Genomic DNA, 12,011 nt, shown 5'->3' with positions numbered 1-12,011 from the left:
ACTTTACATTCATCTGCCTAACAACAGTCTATTCATTCTATTTTCATAAATAAATCACAAATATTTCTTCTCTCTCTCTCACACACACTTTTTTTTTTTTTTTTTTTTTTTACTACATATATGGTTGACATATTACAGGTATTTGCCAGGAGAACTCACCAGATGGAGTCTTTTGTCAATTTGGCATCCACTTGCCCTTCATCATCCAGAAAGAAGTCCAACTGTAAATTTGCATTGTTGTCATGGGCAGAAGAATAGTTGGTAATGAGTCTTGCAGGTATCCCCAAGCATCTCAGAACTGTGGCAAACAGAGAAATGTAATGAGGACAAATATGAGGAGCAAATCCTGTGCTCATGGATGACAGGATAAGTAGAGAGAACTTATTAATAACTGAAATAAAATAGGAAAACTCAGTTAAATCAACCCAAATTATTCCTCCTATATAGCTTTATATAGAATATTTTAAATATTTTATTTGACCCCAGAATAATGAGCAAAGATAGGTAGTTGTACAATCACTATAACTTAAGCACCCAGTTACTAATTTTTTTCAAATAGCCCTGCATACTGACAACTCTGCAGCTTTTCAGGGCAAATCTGGATGCAATAGGTCTGCTACATGATCAAATGTGGTATGAAGAAAAATAAGTTTGAGATTACAAGACATGCAGAATATATTATCAGTAAACCAGGAGAATCAGGAGAGACTGTGCTAAAACGAAGATGAATTGAAAATGTCTCCTTGTGGCTGACTTGGAGTTTCCCTGTTTGACATCTGTTATCAGAAGGGATCTGGAGAATACAAAGAATAAAGCAGAAACTGATTGCTAACAAGGGGGGAAAACTGCATTATTTGCAAGTGAAACGTCAGAGTCTGAACAAAATGCATTATAGAATTTTTATTGATTGCTAAGTAATAGTATCCTGTAGTACTTTGGAATCAACAGTCCCTTCCCACAGAAGATTTTAAAAGGTGGATTAAAAAAAAAAAAAGCAAAAAAAAAAAAGCCTTCTACCCCTAAATCTCAGATAATCACAAAGTAGCTGATGACTCTTTTCCCCAGTTGCCAAGTGGTAAAGTTGGGGTATGTGGAATAGCTACGGCTATATCTGAAGTACAACAGTGCATCATTAGACTTGTTTTGTGGTGCACCCTGGCAGATAGGAACAGACATGAGGCATAGCCTCAAGGAGAAAGTGGGGCTGCAGAGTGACATATCATCTCAGCTTGTTCAGATGAAAGATGACTTTCATCCAAAATGAAGTTAGAATCATAGAATCATAGAAAAATTAAGGTTGGAAAAGACCTTCAAGATCATCTGGTTCAATCATCCCCCTACCACCAATGTCACCCACTGAACCTGTGCACCAGATCCAACCTTTCCTTGAATGCCCCCAGGGACATTCAAGGGAGGTGCCTCCACCACCTTCCTGGGCAACCCATCCCAATGCCTGACCACTCTTTCTGAGAAGAAATGTCTCCTAATTGTTTTAATTGTTGAAGAGTAGTGCTCTTTGTTCAATTCTTTGTTTTAATTGTTGAAGAGTAGGGGCATGATGTTTCCATTTTTCCACTCACCAGGGACATCACCCGAATGCCAGGACTTTTCAGCTATGAAGTAGAGAGGCTTGGCAACTACATCAGCCAGTTCCCTCAGGACCCTAGGATTTATGTCATCATGTCCCATAGTCTTGTACCTGTTTAGATTCACCAGGTGGTGTTGAATCTGCTCTGCTCTTCATTTACAGTGGGTGGGACTTTGCTCCCCCAGCCTCCATCTACATAGGTGTTCAGGGAAATGAAAGACTTGGGAAGCCTGTTTACCAGTGCAGACGGAGGCAAAGAAGTTGCTGAATACCTCAGCTTTCTCCATGTCTGTCATTACAAATTACTCAGATAAAGAAACTCCTAATATAAGAAATCAGCCACCTATAATTGCTTACACACTATTTTCACCCCTCAGTCTATTTTCACAAATGTTAAAGGCACATGGTGACCCTCGGGGACTCCTCCTGTCACCCCAGTGCAGCAGCGCGAAGGAAGCTGGGTTCTCTCTTGTGCTGTTCCTCGAGGCTCTGTGCAGAAGGGATGCCACCTCTGGCACAAGGGCTGGGGGATGGGAAAGAAGCACTCACACAACCCCTGAGAATTGGCAAGAGTGGTTTATTGCCGGGACGTCTTGCAGGAAAGCCTGCAGGATGTCCATGGTGTTCGGGGGCTCCAAGCTAATGCTTGGGAAGGAGCCTGAGTGACGATGAGTAGGGAGCTCGCCGGGCCCTGCTGCGATGCGGTTGGTGCGCATTGATGGCACAGAGCAAAGACATTCTGTGGTAGTCCCAGGTCTGATCTGGCTGAGGTGGATCTACTTCCATCGGTTCCTCCACCTCTTCTTGTGGACCCAGCTCCATGGGCTCCACAGTGTTTGGCAGAAGGACAAGCCAGTCCTTGCCTGGGAATGCCCAAACGGGATGGCTTCCATCCAGAATGTTCTCAGGCCAGAGTGCCGAACCAGGGGGTCATCGAGTTCCTCATTTAGGTCCCATGCCACTGTCCGCTTGATTTCCATGCATGGATTCAACACTGCTATCTGTTTTATGGCCATAGCAGGGTCCCACACTGTGTTCCAGATGATAGGCACACCACTGCTCCCCATGGCTGTCTGCCTGACACTCCTGCCTTTGCTCCACACCACCACTGCACCAACGGTTAGGCCCAGCCCCCCTGTCACTGTATTTTTGAGGGGCTGGCCTGTTCCCCATGTCACTGCGGTGCCAATGATATTGCTTATATTTGTCTGTGGGCTGGGCACCGGAGGTCCCTCGGGCACTGGTGTCTTTTGTGCCGCAGGCACTTTCCCTCTGCCCATGACACTTCTCGTTAGCTGCCTTCCTTCTCAGTGCTTCCTCAGACCCCATCGCTGTCCTCACACTGAGGAGGGCCGCCGCTCACCTCGCTCTTTTCTCTAGCCTTCTTCCTGCCGCGTACGCTGGCTCTCAGATGACTGAGTAGCTGAGCAAGTGGTGGGCCAGCTGCAGGGGTCCTGTTTTATAGAGCCTGGGGCGAAGTCGGGGCAGTGGTGGCCACTGTGACCTCAGCAAGCCTCTGGGATGGAGTGGCCCACACACGGCCAAAGGTGGCTGTGTTGGGAGCGGCCTGGAAGATGCCCTCACATGGAAGAAGGAGGAGGGCTGGGGGGCTGAGGGCCCCTTTTCTGGGGCTGTCTCTTTGGGTTATCTCTATGCCCTGCAGTGCACCCTTTTATAAACCATATGCTTGATTCGCCAGGGGGGTTAGGAGCTTCAGCTGAGAAGAGGTCCTCTGGTGGGAGCCATTAGATATTCCTCAACCTCTCAGTAACACAACAGCATTGAAATGAGTACAAGGAAGGAGACTGAAGCGCTAAATGGGGGAAACTTTTGTTTAAAAAGGCTTTAGCAAAGCCAGAAACAGCAGTCAGGGTGTCTGATCAACAGAGAGAGATCAAGCAAGCAAGGTTGGTCTTGTGTTCTAGCCTGCCAGGGCAACAAGAGCCACAGTGAAACACCCAACTGGGTTTTATTTTAAGTGGGAGCAAAAGGGGCAAGATAATGTGGAACTAAAAACCTCTCTCCCTCCACTGGATATCAGAGTGCGACTGAACTTGTCCTGCAGTGCACCTCTTGATCAGCCAAGAAACCTGTTTTCTGATTTAGGAGCCAACATGGTTCTGCAGAAAACAGAGTTGTTTTTTTATTATTATTATTATTTTTAAGGAAAACATTTAGGTTGAAATCTTATTTTAAAATAGTTCCAATGCTGCAGTGTTGAACAACCCTTTCTGCTACTGCTTGGTTTTGTATATTCATTAGCGTCACTACCGTGACTCTCCATACAGAGTAGCACTGCACATTCATTTCAAGTTACTGGATGACAAATTACCTGGATGCATCCAATACCATATGTACCTATTGATTAAACTTAATTCAAGTGTCCTCCCAGGCTTCCACCACATGAGCCATCAGGGCTCATTGAAAATAATTTGTCTGACAATTTCAAGATTAATGACCATTTTTCAGAATGTTTTAGCATTTTTAACAGAAGACTATCCAGAGTGTAAAATATAGTAACCTTGGAAAGCTGGACTGGTCACAATGATAAAACATTGGCAGCTGAGAATGACTCAAAACACAACTCAGAACAATACTTTAAGTTCAACATGCTTGTTCAGGCTTTTGCTGTCCTCTCTGTGGAGTGTTCAGTAGCTGGACATGTAAACAGCTACATATCAGATGAGCCACTGGACAGTGTTTTAATTTCATAATGCTCACCAAACTTTACTCATCAACAAGCCTTACAGTACAAAGTCCCAGATCTCTGACTTGAGTAAATTAGCCAGCAGACTGATCCTAATTTTGCCCTAGATAGATATGCCTCTTCGTTTAATATAGTAGGCTCCAGGCCTCTGTGGCATTGCCCCAGTTTCACAGTGGCCTACAGGCAAAATACCATGAAGCAGTGATTCACTCCCAGTGCAGGGAGAAAGTCTGAGAACCCATATGTGTGTTTGTGATCTAGAAAAAAGCCAGAAGAGGCACTGGTAGAGAAGAGAAAGTAGCCTGTGGAAGTCACTATGATGAACTGCATCTATAAGAAACATTTGTAAGGGCCTTTTCTGAACTCATTGTGTTGTGCAGAGACTCAGGAGTATCAAGGGCAGACCGTATGACCTCAGGCAATAAAGGAAGTAGACATCTCTCAGGTTCTGTGGATGTACATGATTGCTGATTTTCCCATGGCACCAGAAATAAAATGAATTATTTCATGTGTCCAAGGATAGAGCCAGAGACTCCCCAAAATAAAGCATGAACCTCTCTAGATGTCTGAAAGAAAAGCAGAGAAACCTGAAACTTGAAATTCTCCTATAGCTGTAAGAAGCATGTACTAGCAGAAGGCTGGGTTGTCAGAACGGAGCTTTATTTCTGAGGTCCTTACTGTTTTGAAAAGCTCTTGAACTACCCCAGGTAACTGAGCTATGAAATTCTGTTAACCAGACTGGAGGAAAATTATGCGCTGAATGAAATATACGTATGAGGGACAGGCAAAAATAAAATGAAAACACAGAGACACTCAGGGCTGCTTGAGGGTGAAGAGCCAGTCTTGTAACATGTTAATTATGTAATTTTCACATTTGCTGCAGAAGATGGGACATTAACATCTTTCATTTTTGTTAGAAGAATAATGTAAAGAAAAGTACAATGCTACTCCTGGGGATAGCAATATGTGGCAATATTGAGAGAGATGAAAAGGGGAAAGGTTTCATGGAGACTTTTTCTGCAATTTCATCTTCACATTTAAAATACAAGAAGCAAAGCTTAGATCTTCATCTGTTGCTGAAAAGTACTTGATGCAAAGTAGAGCCCAAGCCTGCAAAAATACCCATTGTGTCCCCCGGTCCTAGGCTGATCTGGTTCCTACTCCAGTTTGATACTTATATGCATGAGCTGTAGGTGCCTGTAGGGGAGATCCTCCAGGCTTAAGCCAGACTGTCACTTTTAGTTTCTGTTCAACTTCTACTGGCTGGTGCCATGAGCATAAGAACTACGTGACTGGCTCTATATTTGCAAATGGCGCTTGACACAAGCATTGTTTCCAATGCTTGGTCCCAATTATCCATATAAAGTACATCTTTTACACTACCAGCATCTTTCTTGACCACTATTACACTCCGGCATGTTCCAGTGTTTTAGGAGTTTTCACTTGGGATGATGCTGTTAGCAAGTGCTAGACAGAAAAAAAAAAAAAAAAAAAAAAAGGACCAATCCATCAATGCTTTCCCTACATGGTTTTCAAATCTGACGTGTCTCTTTTGCTGAAACATTGGAAAACACCTGCTCTAGTTTGAGCAAGTGTGTTAAGACTTAACCTTGTAGTGCTAGACAATTCACAAACTAGGACAACTTTTTCCTGATAACTCTGGCTTACAAATTCCATAGAAAGTATTAATAGTGCTCAGTAGATAGGTGCTAGGACACTGCACATGTCTTACTAGGAACAGTTCTTGACAAGTAAATTTTTAACTCTTAGAGTTATCTGTATCTTGGAGTAGATACACCATCACACACCCCATACTGGGTAATAGCTACATGTTGCAGACTTAGATAACAAGCCTCCCTATTCAACTCAGATTTCCTAACAGAGATGGGGAGCATGCCAAAAGACTACCTTTCTCTCTCCCAAACTTACCCTCTGTGACTCAATTAATATATTTTGAATATATTTTGCTGTACAAGTAAATAGTTAATATATCATTGTGAAGGTGCAGCTGAACTGAAGGAAATGCCAGGTATTTACATGTATGTAAAGTGCATCTATCTTAGCCATGTATTTTTAAGTATCTCTACTATTTACTCCTGTATATCACAGAGCCACAGTGTTTTAGCTAGTTTAACCTAAAAGCTCATGCTGTTCTGTAAGATTTGCATAGCAGTGTGCAGCTTTTCTCACTGATACTTACATGTGTTGAAGACACCAGCAAAGACCCAGCACTGGCCATATCGCACGGGCTGCTTAGAACTGTAATATTCCAAGAGGATGTCCACACTTCCTGTCCAGGCTGAAGGTGCAACCCCGTAAGTGTAGGTATTGTCCCAGGATCCAGCAATAACACCATTATCATCCCTGGAATTGATCTAAAGATAGAGAAAATGAATGTTAGGGACGACAGATACTGAGCAATAAAGAACTCTTTAAGCTAGCAGACAAAGATAGGATGTGAGAGACTGAATATAGCTGAGTTTAGTCTAGAAATAAGACAGAAATGTTTAATTATGAAGGTAGGAAATGAACAGAACAATCTTGCTAAGGGCTGTAGTAGATTCTCCATCACCAAACAATTTTGAATCAAGGTCAGACACTTAAAAAACACAGTGAAATTAAATCATCACAGTGAGTATTCATGTTGCTAGTTTAGTAAGTTTTATTAACATTAAACATGCTCACTGCTATGTATTTTTAGTAACACGATCAGTTACAAACTGCTAAACAAGTTTCAGAAATATCAAGCTGGATTCTTTCTCAACATCATCTGTTTTCCTGTCCATATCAGCCCAGATATTTTAATAAAATCACTTCCAACTCAGAGTGGATTGGGAGGAGAATCAGCCCACTGTTATTTTTAGAGTGGAAACTAATTTCTTCGGTCCAGCAGACATGAAAACAAGAAGGAATTTGCTGTGTAGGTTTTCTGTTGGTAAGATTACACAAAAGTGTGGAGTTTTGCTGACTAATGGCTATACTGATAGACATTAACGAGCAATACATCTCCTAGCTGCAATTTAAACCAAACCAGTTGAGGCTGTGCAAAAAGCTCATTCGCTCTGTACCTTTTAATTATGTTAATGTGGAACAGCTACATGCCAGCCAAATAAATCACAATTCTCATTTGAAAGCTTTTGGCTGGATTAACTACTGTTTTATAATTAGAAAATCGACTTCCTGTGAACCTTAGAACTGAATGAAGATAAGTATTCAGAGTCATAACCAAAGGGTTAAGGGGTTGTGCCCATCTCACTGTTGTGGGAAACATGCCAGGAAAAGAGGCACTTCAAGGACAGGACAGTGTTTTGATCTGGCTGCAAAGAGAGGAAGAGAGGAGCAACTCTGCTTGCTCTGCAACTTCAGCAAGCCTCAGAAGGATCCCAGCATGGGGGCACATCCCTAGATAAGCTCAGCTCTAAAATGCCACATCTTGAGCAAGAATGAGAGTAAGGAACACAGGTGAGACTTCAGCACGTCTTAGCCACTTCTTACTGAGGTCCAGAATTCAGAGGGCCAAAACTCCCACGTAGCTATAGCCTAATCCTGCAGATACCTGAAGTCCACTTACTCCTGGATTTCCAATAGCAAACTTCTCCACCTACCTAAAGTGGCTGAGTAGCTCAAAACCTAAGTAGTATTTAAGACCCTTTTGGGTTCATCAACATTGTGGTCTTCTGCCCAGAGGGCTTCCAGGGTCTCTGCATAATGAATCTTTTGCATCTACTAGCCCAGTGGTTAATGCAGCAATCCAGGTTGCATTAATCCATTCTTACTTCTGTCCCAAGAGGCCTCAAACTACATTTCTAGTATCTATTGTGAAAGAAATAACCAGAAGGCTAAAAGACAAAGAGAAGTGACGGTACTCTCAATCTTTCTTGCTGAAGCTATTCTACTTAACTTGTGTTATGCAAAAATCAGCATGTGGCATTAACTGAGAGGGTGGACATCCCATTTCAATTCATATTTCAAAATGCTGTAATAAGTGGGTTAAAGGATCATTCATCTTCAGTGACCATCTTTTGTGGAGACACTACTTTAGCAGCTGGCCTTGAAGAACACCTAATAATACTGGCTCAATTACCAGCTTACTGTTCTGGGAAGCAGAGGGCATCAGTTCAGACCTCCAGAAGGCAGAGGCAAAAACTCAGCCTTTTCTTTTCACATCCTGGTTGAGTTGAGACACCCACTACTGCAGACACTGTTGGAATCCATGTAAAGTCTCTCAATTCCTCATCTCAAATTCTATCCAGTATGCTGCCTCAACATCCATGGAAGAAATAACTTTCTCAGTTATTTCAGCTACCAGAAAATGAGCACAGTGCCACAAGAAATGCCCGAAAGTGCAATGACTAAAAGTGGCCTTCTCTCCAGTGAGGTACCACTCTCAGGAAAAAGATGATGAACTGACATAAATATTTCACCTTTAGTGGAGTGAAATAAAATGCCAGACCCAGAGGTCAGGATGGAGAATTGATCTGACACCTGTCAGAGTGAGCACACGAGGGCACAAGGGCCAGTTAAACCAGCATGGCTTTGATTAAAGAGTCACTTCTGACACTTCTTGGGCATCAATTGCATACCACTGCAGAAGCAACACGGCAGATTTTGATTGGGTTTCCACGCCCAGACAACTCCAGTTCTGCCTTGTCCATCAGGAAAAGGCACGCATCCAGAATGTTTTCTTCAAACTAGATGAAAGGAAAGATAAAGAGAAACAGAGGAAAAGTTGAGTCACTTTTATTCTGGAAAGCAAACACAAGGCTATTTTTCATTATTATAATAGCTGATCAATTTCAAAATTATCTGGTCAGGTCAAAGTTCTGTGTTTAAAAATACAAGTTTTCTTCTAGAATAATTGTCCATGTACAGCAAAAAATGTGAGATACTTTAAGGGAAAAGAGTGTGTCATTTTCAATTCAATCTCAGTCTGGTTTCTAGAAGGTTAAAATGACAACATAGCCTTTCTGACAGGACATAAAATTTTAAGTGCTAACAAGTATATAATAGGAAGGTATTATTATAATAACTACAAGAAGCTAGTCTGCTCACTAAGGACTCCATGTCCTTCACAGATTCCAGACCTGTTAATTTCAGGACTTCTCCGACATAGCCAGTACAATGCTGTTGACCAATAAACTGTTTGTCAAAGTTAATTTGAAAACACTTAAATTTTAAACTAAGATATTAAATATGTTTAAAATTATCAAGCCAAAAGATGATTATATTGATTAATCTGGGTCTATGAAACTTAGATATCAAAAATACCAAGTGACCTAAAGTAGTCTTCTTCAAAAATAGAGTAGAAAGGTACAGTTTCTTCGATCCAGCATGAACAAGCATGGGAATGAATTGAGGGCAGAGGTGCCTAAAGAGACCAGAAACCATTTGCCACAGAACCTGCCCTGTGATATATTTCATTTTTCTTAGGAGAAACTGCATAGCAAAGGAAAATACTTCTGTCCCCCAGAAAATGGTAGGGGACAGGGAAACACGCATTATTTAAAAAAAAAAAAAAAGTCTTTCAGGTTCACTGAAAACACAATACTATATTAGCATTCAAGTCTGTAAGAGAAACTCCACTCAGCTTGTCCCGTTGCCATGTTCTATGTTTATGTTTTATGTTTGCATTCTTAGGGATGTGGTTCATGCAAACAGGATTTTTGCTCTTGGGCTGAGCTGCAACTACAGCTGCAACTGTCTCCAGCTTGGCTTAAGGTTCCTCAGAAGATGAGGGTGATATGAGTTGTGTCTCCTGCCAAAAGCAATCAAATGCCCAGGCCAAGTTGCTGCCTTGGCAGCCCTGGGAGAGGCAAAAGAGGAGGAAGCATCAGGCCAGAGAGCTGAAAAGAAAGCCTGGAAGAAATAAGACTGCTGTCAGTGCTGCAGAAAAGATGGGATGGATGGGGGTGCCGTCCTGGAGAGCCCATGCACCCTTTGGCCTCTCTCTTATAGACAGCAGCTCAGCAGCTGAGCTCTGGCATAAGCCTCTTCACGCAGGGGCATCTCTATGCCTCCGTGTGAAGGAAGAAACACCTTAATCACTCAGCCATCTCCTGCCCAAGGAAAGTCCTCTTCTTTTTTGCCTGCCTATCTCCCATTGTTCTGCAAACTGCTGCGGTATGGATACTTTTCAGCAAAAATCCTCCAAGGAAGCACACCATCCTGCTCCTGGACTTTGCTATGCACACTGTCACTGAATTGCTTTCTCTGGAGCAGACGTTTGCTGCTTAATAGCACCTGGTAGTCTTAGTGAGCAAAACTGAATTCATGGTGTTCAGGCAAGCAAGGAAAAGGGGGGGTACTCCTAATATTGTATCATTCCTGGGAGGCTGAAAAATTGCAAGTAGGCTCTCCATTCTGCTCCAGTGGTATGTGCTGTAAATCAAGTCAGGTGAATGGCTGTGCTATGGAGACCCTCCTTCCCAAGGAGAATCCTCCCAGTGTAAACACTGGGTCCTCATAGTGGTCCTTCCTGCTTCAAATTCATTTTTCTTCTGTCCTGGTCCAATGATTTATTACTTCCACCAGGATCAAAAAGAGCTTTCTGCTCTTCAAGGCATCAGCAGTGCCTAAGAGCTGAGTTAAATCAATAAGAAGTTTAGCTTGCAAATTAAATCTCTCTCATCTACAGTTTATGAGACACTGTCAATCTTGCCAGCATATACCCAAAGACTAAAGAGGAAAGGAACTGCTAACAGAGTTGTTACCTTCCGCCTTGGCATTTATAAAATTATATAAATGACTGTGAAATAACTGCATTAACAGGGGGAGGGTCACAGGACAAGCTGTAAAGTTGCCTTGCAATATCATACATGCTCCCTTACACTATATTGCATCAGCGTAGGATGCAGAGTACCATAACATGGGCTAAAGCCAGTTTCACCATCCTTCACTGTCCATTGATTTAAAAGCACTAAATCAAACTAAATCAATCTCCTGCTCTCAATCTTGGCATGAAGATGCTATCTAGAGGGAAGCAGAACAGAAATATAACACTTGTAAGGCTGAATACCCCTGAAATGTCAAAGGAACCAGAGCAGCAGTAAGCAGCCAGAACAGATCAGCAAACTTGGGCTCGGCATGGGCACTGCCTGCTTACACAAGCAGCAATGGGAATAAACCAAATTCAGGGCAAACAAAGTTTGGCAGAGCCACCTGAAGAAGACTGCAGAAGGAAGACAAGAGGTAGGAAAACAAACGGGCAAAGAGGCTCTGTCTGCACACACACATTGCATTATAGAGCATTGCATTTAGTGAGACTGGTCTTCAGCAGGCCCTATCTTTTCATGCTAACTGGCTTGTAAGAGACAACCTTTAAAACTATTTAAGTCCAAGTAAGAAGGGCTGCATCACCTTTTGCACTGGCTGAATTAAGTCAGTGCTATTTCCCACAGTTGCTTGTGGTCTGATCTTACCAAATTCACATGCCATAAAATTATATTTACACTGTAATGTACACATTACAATGCTAACGTGGCTCAACATGTAGACACGAGCCAGCTCAAGATGGCAATGACAACACTATGCCCACCTGTTTTATTTTACGTCTTTCACTGTGTTTTAACTGTGTTAAAAGATCAATATAGCATCCAACTTCCATTTCTCAACTACAGAGTTCCTATGTGCCTAGATTTCTTCAAAAGCCAAATTTGTCCTGATTCCCCTTTGGGCTTTTCTTAGTGACTGGCAATTTGCACATTCTTAGAAGAAAGG

General features: G+C 42.3%; 1 protein-coding gene across 1 annotated transcript in view; it reads right to left on the bottom strand.

Annotated features, from left to right (window-relative positions):
* The window catches only part of F13A1 (coagulation factor XIII A chain), a 61,915-nt gene that overhangs the window by 22,195 nt on the left and 27,709 nt on the right, over positions 1-12,011 (bottom strand). Inside the window, exons 6-8 of the mRNA XM_084306728.1 lie at positions 8,879-8,986; positions 6,496-6,670; positions 160-298 (exon numbers count right to left, since the gene is read on the bottom strand). Coding sequence (XP_084162854.1) covers positions 160-298; positions 6,496-6,670; positions 8,879-8,986 — 422 coding nt within the window. The remainder of the gene's footprint in view (positions 1-159; positions 299-6,495; positions 6,671-8,878; positions 8,987-12,011) is intronic.

The sequence above is a fragment of the Netta rufina genome (assembly GCF_964035555.1).
Source record: "Netta rufina genome assembly, chromosome: 2".
Taxonomy (NCBI): Eukaryota; Metazoa; Chordata; class Aves; order Anseriformes; family Anatidae; genus Netta; species Netta rufina.
Note: the sequence above shows the minus strand (reverse complement) of the source record. Positions and strands in the feature narration are given on the sequence as shown.